Genomic DNA, 14,559 nt, shown 5'->3' with positions numbered 1-14,559 from the left:
AAATTAAGGAATGCCTGAAGCAGGAAGAGGAATCAGATGTATTTTATTGTTACTTGACTGTTCTGGAGTTGTGGTCACTCCACAAGCAAGGTAAATCTTGTATCAAGAAGTAAAAAATATCTTCGAGATCAGTTCCTTCAACTTTCTCCTGGCTTGAAAAAAAATGAGTGCTCTGCAGCTTTTTTGACCTTTAGCAAGCTGAACATAACTACTCAACACGTGCAAATATGGACAATATAAACATTCTATACAGAAAATTACTTTACTTCTGATCCAAACCGTCCTTTCAACAAGATTTTAAAAGTTTTTGTGATTTAGCAGTACTTAATTCATGCTTATCAACAGGTGGAATTCCTAAATACAGGAGTTTAAAATTAACATTTTACATATTTCAAAATCATTAAAGTGAAGCTTATTTTACAAATGCCTTTTCATGCATGAGATAAACTTCTGCTGCACAGGAAATGTATCAGGGAGAGAGAAATATTCAGGGTATAACAGAGATTGTGAGATTAATGTGGGAGCTCCATTCTGACTTGGCAACATATACATCTTATTTTAAAAAAATAAAATCAGGAATTAAAAGAAAAGATTGATTCCTAATAGTTAAATAAAGCTGTTTTAATACAGTACTTCAGTAAATGAAGGCTTTAGAAAGGTTCCATGTTTTTAGCTCAGTTTCAGATAGGGAAAAAAAATTATGTTCCCTTAAACTACATCCTAATTAATTATAATTTCTAAGTAACTATCACTAACCAATTAATTCAGTCTCATCAGATTTTTGCATTATTTTGCATTATTCTTATGAAAGCATTATTTCTTCAAGAGAAAAACAGCAATATGATTTAAAGTGGGAGAATAAGGAATGTGTTTAACATGTCCAGAACCGCCTGGATGTCACTCTTCAGCACAGCATCACTTCTCTAAATTTCATTTTTACCTACAAGAGTCTAGAGCCCCCCAGGATTCATCATGAAGGCTGAAGCCCTTCACATAGCTACGGGGAAGTGAACTGCCCTACTCAGAAGATGGCAATGCACAATTATTAAAAAATGTTTTAAAACCACACAACTATTTAGGAAAAGGTATCAAAATAGATATTACTGTCTATATTCAGTGCACAACCTCCAGCACAGATATACGTGTTGTGCAACTCAATGCCAGTTTGAGTGGATTCATCTCATCCATTAGTGCAGAAAATGCTGAGAAAAGGAAAAACCATCTCCAACATTACACTGCTAATTTTATGCATTTCTAGATATTTTCATTTCCTCTGTAGCAACAAGTAGGGGACACCAGTGAGTATGTGTTTTATTATATAATATAATATATATTATATTATTATATAGCTATTACAAATACTTTACACATACACCACTGAGTGTGTATGTGTAAATCATTTATGACAATCCTTGCTCTGAACCAGTGTGGCAAACCTTGGGCTCAAAGGGATTTCCTGGGGCCAGGAAAGCACTGAAAACCCTAAACTCCTCCACCACACCACAGATAATGGTTCTCCCAACCTGGGAATAATTTCACACCAGGTTTGGGAATATTTATTAAAGGCATTTTGTGGAGTTCCCGTTTTCCAAAATGCCTCCCTAAACCAACACTTCAGTGATGACCAGAGCAGCATTTTCCCAGGATTCCCAGGAAAATCCCTCCACCCTGAGTGTGTCCACAAGACATGTTGTTTGCCGGGCTCTGTCAATACAGATCACAAAACCAAGGGCAGAATTCAGCAACAGAGCTTTATCTTCTTATTTCCTCACCTCTAACTGGGAATATTTTCCCCACAAATTGTACACCCTGGAAAAATCATTTCCACCTGAAGCCTTGTAGTGATGTGAAACAGGTTTCTGTAGGGGAATGAATGATCAGGTCCAGTCTGTTCCTTAAGCAAATGACCCCTGATCTCCCCTGTTTCCACATTCATAATCCTGCCTAAATCCCATTTGTCAATTGGAAATGCTTTTGGTACCCACTTGGAGCTGTGGTGACCCTCATGCATAGGACAGGACAGATTTAGATAGAAATCTGGAAAACCAGCCCAATGGATGGACTGTGAAGGAGAAAAATAAATTGCAGTGCAAGCAGCAAAAAAAGGATATTCCCATGAAAGGTCAGTCCCATTGAACGAGGTCAGGGGAGGACAGTCCCACTTGCAAACACATCTCAAACTCACATCTAACTGGAGAAATCATCCTGTTTCCCTCTCCTGTCATTTTCTGGACAGCTGGTGGGTGGTATCTGATTTAATAGTGTGTACAGTAATTACAGTTAAAATATTGTTCATATTTTTTTTATTGCTGTAAGGGAGAAAGAGTGTTGGCAGACTGAGTGGGCAGAGGAAGCAGATATTTTCCATCAGTTTTGCAGAGCTTAAGTACACATTTCACAATTTTTTGGGGTTTATTTTCCCTCTGCGAAGCAAAATTTCCAATGCAAGCACGCATGCACCAAGTATCCAACGCAGGAATATCTTTCCCAATCAGGTGACAAATAAATAGGAGATATTTGGAAGGGATTTACGTTCATCTCCCAGAAATAACAGACTGGAGGCGTTTTCTGGCAGATCAGTGTGAGCCAGTTCAGGCTCATTAAAATCAAGCCAGAAAGAGTGTCAGGATCAACAGAGAATCTCTGCAGGAGAAGGGCATCACTCTGTTTGTTCTCTTCCTGTGTATTTATCAAAGAAAAATAAAAAACACACCCACAAAATATAAATATCAACCAAGTAGTTCAGTGTTTGCTAAATCCAGCAGCTGCTGGTGTCTGAATTAACCTGGGAATATGGAAAAGCCACGGGTGTCCATGGTGGGCATTCCAGAGAAAACTCAACGCTTGCTGGACATCAGTGATAAATAACTCGTTCAAACTGGGTTTTTTAGTGTATGAGGGAGATATGAGTGCCAGAAAGCTCCCTGAGTATCCCAAGAATACCCCTGGAAGCAGGAGGGAGGGAGGATTTCTCCAAAAGAGCTGGTGTTCCCACATGGGATCATTCCTGGATGCACAGGAGCCATGTCCCACAGGATCCACAGCACAACAGGGAAAAGGAGAATCCTGATTCTTCCCCAGAAAACACAGGAATGTAACTGAAGGGAAGGTAAAGCCTGCCAGGACTGGGACAATTTTATCAGAATTACCTGAATTATAACCTCCATCCAAATAAATCCTGACACCAGTGAATATTGAGAATCTGATAAAACAGCACTTTTAGTAAGAATTCTTACTTTTGTGTTCTTTTTTTCCCCCTGCAGAAAGCACTTTGAAAATCCATAAGCTCCAGTGGGGAGTCAATTTAATGAGCAGATTTCATTCTGGCAAAATATTCCCTATAACTGCTCAACATCTTGTTATTTGCATCAGCAATGGAGATTTCACACATGCACATTACAATATTCCAACCAAGTCAGATATTCCAAACTTACAGAGTTTTCGGAACTTTATGTTTTTCTCCTGGCTCGGAGTTTATTGGTTCATTTATTTCCCCTAAAGTACTGCTTCTTATAATGTGCAGAGTAGTAATAATTTAAATATTGGTTTAAATATTTTCATGATGTTATTGCCACTCTGAAGCAGTCAAAAGAAACAAGGTGGAAAAAAACAAAAACCCAAGTCCCAAATGTCCAAAATTTGCTAAAATCCTGAAATTGCAAGTATTTTATTGTGTGACTTGCACTAAAATAGAAATGTTCCTGCATGTTCTGGTGCTAACCTACAAGAAATTCAATACAATATTCAAGTGTTTGTTTAGAAATAAGATGTTTTCCTGCCTTCATCTCTTTGATTCTTTACATATAAGTCAGATTTGCCTTCTATTTTTAGCAGAATTATTCACTTTTACCTCAAGCTCCCAAAAAATTATTCCCTGCAAGATAAGAGCAGCTCTCTTACAAAACACCCTCCTAACAACCACATGAAAGGAGAGTTTGCAGCTATTTTCCATAATAACTGCAAATCCCACTGCTCCCCAATCCCTCAGTCTGTCACACCACACGGAACCTGACTTAAAGCTGTTTTCTAACGTGGATCATGATTTAATTTAGGAGGGGGAGAGGATTGATTCACAGTTCCAGTGGCCACTGACAAAATATTTCTGAAAATATCTATATTTCTGAAAAATATTTTCTGAAAAATATCCGTCTATGTGAGCTGGAGCATTAAAGGAGCACTGCAGACAGAACTTCTAAAGGACATTTTCCAACATTTTGAAAGCCTTTCAATGTCAGCCGTGGGGACAGATGGATTAGCAGCATGAGACCATCTGATGACAGATAAAGTGGATGCTGTTTATCTGCTTTTCGTGGAGATAAGGAGTTTATCATCCAGTTGTCACCTACACAAGATTTACTTTTTATTTTAACCTTCCTATTGAGGAGAAAAACCCAATAAAATCCATTCTGAGGCAAGGCACAGTCGTGCAGTTGGTACCTGGGGTTGTGTTGTGCAGTTCCAAAGTTACTGTCACCATTTTCAAACCCTAGCATGGAATTAATAATTCTCCGTTAATTATCAAGCACCAAATAGAGAGATCAGAATTCTCTAACTCAACCCTTTGTGTAATTTACAAGTGTAGAAGCAGGGGTGTGTTTCCCATGTGCACACCTACTACTGATTTACTCTGAAGTTGTATATATATTTGTACAAGCCTTGTAAATGTGATATCCATGACAACTGCAGCCTTTCCTTCTTCAAGTACAACATTAAAAACAAGTTTTCCTGAGTAGTCACCAGGTACAATCTTAAGTAAAGTGACAACTATTACAATAAATGGCAAAAACTCCAGTTTCTCTGGAAACTGTCATTATAATCATGACAATTTTAATGACTGCACTTGTCTTCCCTTCTTTCAGAGTTGTACATCACTACACTGCTTAAAGGAAAATTCTTTAACATGTGGGAGCATTACAAAACCTCTGCTGATCATTTCAGTCTGGCACTGCAGAAAGCCCTGTATTCCTTTATTTAAATAGAGTTGAATTTTATCACCTTAATTATTTGGGTTTTTATCAAGTAAAACCCATTTCTAGAGCTAATTTTCAGCTTCTTTGAAAGAGCTAATTTAAAAAAGAGATAAAACCTGTAAGAAACCATTCAGGTTATGTCCAGTTTTACAAAAGATAAAAATTGGACGTACCTCTGGCCTTACTGGGTCTTCAATGCCAACGACACAGATGCAAGTCAGGTCGGATAAGATGTCGTTCTCGTTGTCCCAGTCAGGCTCAGGGCTGCTGGGGAAGTCTCTGAAGGCCACACAGATGGTTCTCAGCCCATCACAGGCCATGGGCTCAATCACCTTCTTCACCATCTCGTCCCTGTCGCGGGGCCTGAAGATGCGCGGTTCCCCGGCGGCGTTGAGGATCCTGGAACACCTGGTTTGGGCAGGGAAAAGAGAATAAAAACTGAGTGTGATGCCTTGGGATTTTAGTTCGTATGTTTTTCATCTATTTGTACTCCTGCAGTTCTTTAGTGTGTAACTCCAAACCCCACACCCAGTGCCAGCTGCAGCTTTCCCATTTTGGGCAGACACAACAATTCCTCTCCAGGCCTGGCAAATCAAGGACACCTCACTGCCTCAGGGCCCAGAGATGGGAACAAAAGGGACTTTTGGGGTCGATGACTTCATTACCTGCAGCTGGGATTGGCAGATTAACCCCCAATGTGCAAATGGACCAAACTTATAAAAGTATAAAAACCTGTGAGCCATTGTCCATTTTGGGTGTAGGCCCTGGGGGGCTTCATCGGCCCTAAATGTACCTGCAGGCCCTTCAATAAATATTCTTTTATTTATCTTTTAAGGGAATAAATATGCTTTTATTCCCTTAATTCTGTCTGGCGTCTGTTTTTCAGTAGCTCCAAAAAGGCATCAAGTATGCATGACTTTGTGCATGACTGCCAAAGTATTTCCTGTATAAGCTCATTTCAGTCAATACTTTCCTCTTCTGATGTCAGGTTTTAAGTTTCTAATGTAAATTTCTAGAAGATTCACTACTGAAATATCAGAGAGAATTTGTAATTTATTGCACAGACACCAAGAGACCTTCATGCATTATTTTCTCAATAATCAATGAGCTGGCAGCTTAGTGTGAAATTGAAAAGTGCTTATTTTCCAAATGGGTTGAACATAAAGAATCCATTTATAAATTACCAAAGGCAGACCCAGTTCTTTGGTAAGAAAAACACACCAATTTCCCAGAAACACTTTAAAAAATTAAAAAACAATAGTAGTGCCTCATGCTGCTAAGGTGTGTCACATTTCTGGTGCAGGCAGCAAACTCCAAACACCAGAAATTCCACATTTTAGTGCCAGGATGCTTTGAATTTTGGAAAAAATGAGGCCTTCACTCACTTCTTGAGAACAATCTCGGAGGCTCCCTTGCTGTACATGCGGAAGCTGCCGTCGGGCATTTTGATGACCGTGCTCATGGACTTCCTCACGGAGTTGAAGGTGTAAACCTTGTAGAGCTTCTCCTCAGGGATGAGGCTGCGCACGGGCTCGTAGTCCTGCTTCAGATCCAGCACAAAGCCCAGGAGCCCACACTCCGTCTTGTTGCCCACCTGGCGAGGCAGCCCGCCCTCTTTTTCTGGTGGCTGGAGAGAAGAGAAAAGAAATTGGAGATTAATTTCTCTCATTTCTCTCACAGTTCTTAAGTTTAACATCTGAGCTGTGCAGCCACGAGTCTTCCAGTTCTTAAAATCAAGGTAAAAATTCCATAGAGCTCCAACAGACCTGAAGCATCTCCTCACGAGAAGAAACATTTCTCTAGACAATATTTGCCACATTTGGTCTCTTGCATTTCTTTTTTCTTAAATTAGCCATTGGCAGCTTGTGATGGTTGGGCAATCCATTAAAAAGGAAGTAACTTTCCTTAGGCTGAAAACCAAGCAATTCTCACTTGTCACAAACAGAGGATTTCCTTTTCTCTCTTGCTTAGAATTTGCTGATTTTCACAGCTTTAAAAGTGAGTTAAAGAAAGCTCTATCTTTTTCTTTTTTTTCCTGCCAGGCATTTTTATATAAAAATAAATCTCCTTCCAACCATAACAACAAATCTCAGTGAAAAAAAATCTATGAAATAATAGTCCTGTATCTAAATGTACTTGTTTCTAGAATTACTTTAGTCTGCTGCTTCAGACAAATAAATTCTATGTATGTTACAGAAAATGGAGTAGGTTGAACACTGTGCAACTTCTACCAATTTTTAGTCCTTCTGAAGGAGAGAAGGAAGGACAAGGAGAACTTTAAATTCCCTTTCAAAACAGAAATAAACAGTTAATTTACAAACTTTCTTGGGAGTGTTGTACACCCCAAACAAAATATTCCTCTGCCAGGACTCCAGACTTCCAGTGGCCAATGTGTGAACTATAAACTAATGATAACTTGCAGTTTCTTATGCTCAGTAGAATTAAAAAGTGTTCCTTAAGCCATGGCTATACTGCCCTTATGGGAAGAAAAACAGGAAATCATCTCACAGCTTTACTTTGCACTGAAAACAGATTTTGATTTGGCTCAAGCCAAGACTCTACGTCATCATTTTCAATGTGAGTTTAACATTTACCTCACATTTTGCAAAATTAGGACTGCAGGACTGTATTCAGAATCCGTGTTTAATTTCACTTTAAAATCCAGTTTACTTCAGCAATGGGATTCCTAATAGATGGAACTTGCTACATTGTCCATCACTGGGATGAAGGCACACAAAGGAAATTATTAAAGCTGCAAATCAACCACCCTACTGGATCTGAATTCATGTAACAAGTATGGCCACCAAAAGGGAAAATGAGGCCTTTTTAATGAGCATTAGGAATTAATTATCCCAGAAAACCACCAATTGCAGCTGGTTTGAAAATGAAGGTCAGATAGATAACAGATTTCTAGAACTGAAGCAAACAAATAAACATTAATTTTTCCAAAAGAATCATGTCCCTATTAGCAGGAAGACTGATACCTGGTGACAGGTAGATGAATGTTTTTTTTTTTTTTTTTTCAGAGAGAAGCAGCTACAAAGAACAACACAGAATAACCCAAAACTCTCTGTCTGAAAGAAATTTATCCTTCCAAAAAGGATTGTAACATCTTTCTTTTATGTGAACCATCATTTTTACTGACTAATATGGGTCAGTCTGGTGCTGCTGTGACATTTTAACATCACTCCAGGGTCACTGTAAAACACTGACATTCAGCAAAAATGCCAGTGAGATACATTAATTTTATTACCTGCTATAACAACTTGTCCTGCTGTAACCTCATTATACTGTGATGTAACTTCCCGCTGGATTCTCAAATTCATTTAAGAATCCCTAATTCAAAATGGAAGTGCTCGTAGTGAGGTGTATCTGGAATTCAGTGGAGTCAAAAAATACCTTTTAAAATCCAGTTTTGTTTACTTAAATAAGTTTTGTGTTCCTGGCATTGCAGGCACAGAGTTCCTGAAATCTGCCAGGAACTTCAGGTTTCTCAAAGCAACAGAGGAACCAAATTCAGTGCCTGGGTAGTGATGGGTACCAGGGAAGATCCATTCCTCTGGGCACATTAAATCCAACTCCTCTCATTTTAGATCTAAATCCTCATTTATGCTTCTCTTTGCCACTGAACTCAATGAAAATTGTCATTGAATTAAATGTGAATGTGGTCAGGCCACTGGAACACTCCTGGAACCCAAAGAAAAACAAAGTTTTCCGTCAAAGCCAGACAATTCTAGACAATAATTAATTTATAGATATGATTTCATCATGCCCTGATGCCAATGGAAATCAAGAAAATAAAAACCTGCTCACAATTCTCAAAACAAAAAACTATCAGAGTCCTTCCAAAATCATCTTTATTTCAACAAAAAGTAGATCACACTCCCCTGTTCTTACCACAGCCTAAAAATAGATTCCTTTCAGGGAACATCTTTTGAATACAAATACGTAAGCAAGGGGGAGAAAAAAAATCCCCATGAAAAGAAAAGGAACAGACACTTCAGAAGGGTTTCAAAACCTAACAAGTGGCCACCTCCCTGCAGAGCAGCTGCTGTCTCCATATTCTTTGTGCATTACATTAGGGGCAAGCATATGGTGCTGAGAGCTGGCACGGAGCACTTCCTTCCCTGCACTGTTCCAGCTCAAAATCTATATGCCAGGAGCAGCCTCCTTGCAGATTGTTCTTGACAATCCCTTTGCAGAAGCTGCTGCCTCTGAAACTTCCTGCTGGGCTGGAGCTAAATTTATTTCTCGCTGAATTCTGCGGTTCATGGCACCTGGAAAACAAGGACAGCCCGATGGGGTTGCTCTGCAAGGGTTCACTGGGAGCAGCTTCAGTGACCCCTCAGAGCATGGAACTGATACCTTAGCATTTTAGCTTGTATATATTTAATTTATTGGTACTCCTGCAGCTCTTTAGTGTGTAACTCCAAACCCCACAGCCAGTGCCAGCTGCAGCTTTCCCATTTTGGGCAGACACAACAATTCCTCTCCAGGCCTGGCAATCAAGGACACCTCACTGCCTCAGGGCCCAGAGATGGGAACAAAAGGGACTTGGGGGGAGCAAACTTGGGCTCAATGACCTCATTACCTGGAGCTGGAATTGGCAGATTCACCCCCAATGTGCAAATGGACCAAACTTATAAAAGTCTAAAAACCCCTGACCCCTGGTCCATTTTGGTGTAGCTCCTGCCCAAAATGTACCTGCAGGCTCTCCAGCTAACAGAACTGCTTTTTATTCCCTTAATTCTGCCTGGCCTCTGATTTAGATAGCCCTGACACAGCATCACTCTAATATTCCTCAATTTAATATTGATTTTAGCAGAATGGGAGTTCTGAACAACCACTGCCATCATTATTTACACTGCTACATTCCTGGCAGTGCTACTCCCCCATTTATGAACAGGTGCAGCTGGTTTCACAACAAATATCTCAAAAGCCTGACAAATATTCATCATTTGAGTTTAATTAGAGACAGAGTAATGGGCTGGCTGGAAATTCAAGGATGACAAGTGCAAAACCCCAAGCAGAACCCCCAATATGCAAAATGGACCAAACTTATAAAAGTATAAAAACCTGTGAAACACGGTCCATTTTTGGGTGTAGCCCCTGAGGGTTTCACCTGCCCTAAATGTACCTGCAGGCCCTTCAATAAACAGAACTGCTTTTTATTCCCTTAATTCTGTCTGGCCTCTGGTTTTAGGCAGTCCCACAAAGGCACCATAACCCTTGGAAGTAGGAAGAGGGAAAGGCTTTGAGCTGAGATTTACCACAGGGAGCTCCAGCAAGGACCTTCTGCTCCCCACAGGTCACCTGCAATCTGTTCCATCACCTGCTTGCAAGGGACCGAGCCAGGATCCTCCCCCAGTCATGACCCTTGCAAAATTTTTTTCAAACATCTCTCCCAAGCCTTTGGATTATTTCCCCACAACATTTCGATTGCAAGCAGCTTCTCACATGCAGAAGAACCCCCAGACAGATGTTTAAAAAGCCCTGGTTACACCCAGCAGATCAAAATAGGTTTCTAGGTCAAACTACAGCTGCATTACCAAGGCTTAAAAATACCAATCCAAAGCCAGTATTGACCTGGTACTGAGTTTGGATTACAAAGGGAATTTTCAGAATTGTTGCACTGGGAAATAATTGACTAATAAAAGGTTTTAAGAAGAAAGATAACATTCTGGGAATAACTTAAAGAGGTGATTCAACTTGTAAAATTAGATTAGGAAATAATTCCCATTTTTTACCTACTCTTTGCTAAATCTCCCTTTTTTCTCTGCAAGAAGACCCAAGAAGTCCTTCTACATAAAAATGTCAGGATTTTCCATATTATCTGAAGCCTTAATTTGTAGGAAACTCTCCTGTGTTCTACAGGTTGAACTACTCCTTTAGAATAACAATGACATTAAATATTCTAATTTGTTAACATTGTAAATGAGCCTTGCTAGAATAACATATCACTATTGAGTGTTCTATTTCAGCCCAACGTCTCAACAGGAAAACAGAGGAAACCAAAAACTTTTTAAAATTAAATTGCAAAAGATTTCCACTTCATACTCTACTTACTCAAACAAAAGACAAAATGGACCAGGATGCACAGGAATTTTTCTCTGTATAATTAAAAATTTAATATGTAAAATTTAAAACAAGCAACAAGGTTGAATGCTGTTCAAACCACATGATATTTTTATTTTTGAATTCCTAATACTGCAAAAAGAACTACTAAAGAACTGTGGTCCTATCAGAGAGATTCCCTTGCTACATAATTTTAATGAATATTTTAATGTAAGACATCTAAAGCAAGATTAAAACATCCAAATTTACACCCAAATGTTCCAGCTTTTTGCAGATATAGCTTTCTTCCACTGACTTCAAGCTCAAACAACAGAGATTTTGCCTGTTTTTCTTAGAGAAAAGCTGCGAAATGAAAGGAGTGAGTCTTTTTTAGCCAAGGTTAAGAACTGAAAACTTTGTTTGACTAAATACATTTTCCCATTACAAAATTGGAAACGGTTCCAGAAGCTCTGTTGGCAAGAGGAAGGCAGTGAAATACCAGCCCTCAGCTGGTTTGGAATTTGTGTTTAGAATTTCTCTGGGATTCTGGAGCCAGAGCAATGGTTTAACCCCAGCTGGAAACCACAAAAGGAGCCTTGTTGCTCACTACCCCTTCCCCCTGAGATGATATGGGGAGGAAAATCAGAAATCCATCAACCCCTGGAGTGGGATAAGAACAGATTCCCTGCTAACACCTGGCAGCAGCTGTGTGTCACAGACACATTTTATGAAAAATCCTTTCCTTTGGATTTTTTCTCCTGAGAAGCTGAAAGGCCTCAGGAACAAAATGTAAACAATGGTTATCTGCTGCTGTGGAATGCAACAGGTGCATCTGGGATTGGTCTCATGTGGCTGTTTCTAATTCATGGCCAATCACAGTCAGCTGGCTCAGACAGAGAGTCTGAGACACAAACCTTTGCTATCATTCCATTCCTTTTCTATTCTTAGCCAGCCCTCTGATGAAATCCTTGCTTCTATTCTTTTAGTATAGTTTTAATATACTATATATCATAAAATAATAAATCAGCCTTCTGAAACATGGAGTCAGATCCTCATCTCTTCCCTGTTCCTCGGACCCTGTGAACACAGACACAGCTGTGCACCCTTAAAATGCTGTGAATTTATTTCCACAAGGTCTCTATGTAGGAATAAAAATCAGCTTTTCTATCTGTATAGACTGGGATCCTTGCAACTTCGAGGGCAGACGTGGAATAATATCATTGGTGACAATTTGTCCTTGCACAGTTTGGAAGTTTCTGTGAGGTTTCCATGCTCATGGTGAACAAGGTGCCTGTTTTTTACACAGAGCAGGATGATTTGTGGTACCACACAGCTGCTCCCCAGCTCACAACCAGCACTGCTGAAATTCAGTTGAAATAAAGTCAAAAGTCAGCTTGAATTGGGGTCAGCAGAAGGGATTGGAGAAGAGCAGTTATGAACTTGGGGCTGGTTGTGTAACCTCCCTGCACCAGGGACTGCAGGACTTCCACACTGCCCTGAGCTCCCTCACTGCATTTAAAGCCCAACACTTCAAAACTTTGAAGTTTTGGTGGTTTTTTCCTGTTCTTTTGCACAGTGCTGAGTAGCTTCACATCAGTGTTGTCATTAACTTATATTTATATTCACTTATATTTATATTCATTTATATTCATATTCACCTATATTTATATTCATTTATATTCATATTCACTTATATTTATATTCACTTATATTCATGTTCACTTATATCACCTGTTCATCAGAAAGTAAATTGATCTCCTTTTAACCTTCAAAAAATTAAACATATTTTTACACTGAGCAGATACAGATCTCTCCCTTCACTTCAATTCCCAAGACCTCGAGGTCCACAACCCTTAAGGAGAATGAGCTTCTGAATCCCTGACTTTGACAAGTTTGCACCATTTTTGGGTCCAATGATTGCACATCCAGAATTTCAAAGCCCTATGTCTCATACATTTGGAAATAAGCTCAAAACCAGAAAACAAAAAAATGTTTGGAAAGCCTTTAGCAGATGCTTTACATGCCCTGGTACCTGAGATTGGATATATTTTCCAAATATTCTTGGATTTGTTACATGTGGTACATAATGGTGTTACACAGTGCTAGCACAGGAGACAGAAAAATATTAAATGTTTTTAGAAGTGTTAATACAGCTTCTCTAAAATAAAATCATTACAGGCTTAACCAGGCCCTTGATTGTAAAGAGCTTCTGACAGAGAAGAGGAAAAAAAAGACAACATTCACCTCTCACAGTGCCAGGAATTTTCAGAGAGAGAATCAAACAGAAGGTGATGGGAGAGGGAAAAGTGGTTTTTGCTAATTCCCCCTGGATTGCCAGTTCTCTCCCTTTCCTCCTGATATATTTCCTGCATGATTTAAACACTTAAACATCTCTGAAGCAGACAGGAGGGCACGGGGCTGTTGTAACATGAGAAAGTTTGAACTCAAAATTGGAGGGAGGAAGAGGATCGAGAGAAAAAAATGGGTTTTAGTGATTGTATCAGTAATCCAGCTCATCAGCAGCATTCCCAGGAATCAAACAGGACTGAACCAAAGCAGAAGCAGAGAGGTAAATTATAAATAATCACCTAAATAAATAAATGGCTAAAATTTCACCAGAGCTGCCCTTTATTGGTGGTGTTCCCCATATTTCACGTCTGAAAACACAAAAACTGGGATTTAGAAGCTAATTCCTTCTGCTTCCCATCACCCACAAAACCCCAAGATCCACAGCAGCTCCATCTCTGGGGAAAATGGCACCAAACAAATCACCTCGAGTTCTCACTATTTCCTTTAGGCACCTGCAGCCACCACTAAAAACTCTCAAAACCAAGGGAATTTATTCCAAACCCTGGCTGGCAGGGAAGGAATTGCCAGCTCATCCCGCACCTAGACAAACTAAAATGAAAGCACAATGAAACATCCACAGGGGATGCAAAATCTGAAGACTGGAATCAAAAATGTAAACAAGATTATTTCATAAGAACAGAGTTCTACATTAAGAGGTTGCTCTAGTATGACTGTTTTGGTTTAGTATTTGATGGTTTTTGGGTGGAATGTATTAGTACTGAATGGTTATAATTGATTCGTAGTTTAATATATTGTGGTAAAATAGTTAATATTATAGGTATTATTACATATAGGTGTAATTATATATAGATATAATTATAATATTAATATTACAGGTATGTTGGATATTGGTGTAGATGGTTTTATAATTTTTTATGTGTTTTGGTTGAGTGATTGGAATTTAGTAGTACTTATGGGTGTTTTATAGGAATTGGAGGAGTTATATTGTGTTTGTAAAGTGAATTTATGATTACTGTTATATTTGTGAAGGGAAGATTGCGTGTATTTAGGTTTTTTGCGGTGTAAAGACTTATAATATGAAGGAGAGATGCATTGTTTTAATGAGGAATAAAAATAAAAGTGAGTTTTGATGGGAGCTATGGTGGCATGCTGTGAAAGATGCATTGTAGCAGGACCACTTGAGAAAAAAATATGGGTGATTGGTATAAGAAACAATAGCAGCATC

At 39.1% G+C, this 14,559-nt stretch overlaps 1 protein-coding gene across 2 annotated transcripts in view; it reads right to left on the bottom strand.

The window, feature by feature from the left end:
• The window catches only part of ATP2B2 (ATPase plasma membrane Ca2+ transporting 2), a 404,082-nt gene that overhangs the window by 47,819 nt on the left and 341,704 nt on the right, over window positions 1-14,559 (bottom strand). For both annotated transcript variants that reach the window (XM_059479819.1, XM_059479820.1), the window contains 2 exons: window positions 6,356-6,597; window positions 5,144-5,378 (listed from right to left, as the gene is read on the bottom strand). In XM_059479819.1, the coding sequence (XP_059335802.1) occupies window positions 5,144-5,378; window positions 6,356-6,597 (477 nt within the window). The remainder of the gene's footprint in view (window positions 1-5,143; window positions 5,379-6,355; window positions 6,598-14,559) is intronic.

Source organism: Ammospiza nelsoni, chromosome 11 (assembly GCF_027579445.1).
Source record: "Ammospiza nelsoni isolate bAmmNel1 chromosome 11, bAmmNel1.pri, whole genome shotgun sequence".
Taxonomy (NCBI): domain Eukaryota; kingdom Metazoa; phylum Chordata; class Aves; order Passeriformes; family Passerellidae; genus Ammospiza; species Ammospiza nelsoni.
This window is presented reverse-complemented; position numbering and strand designations above follow the sequence as displayed.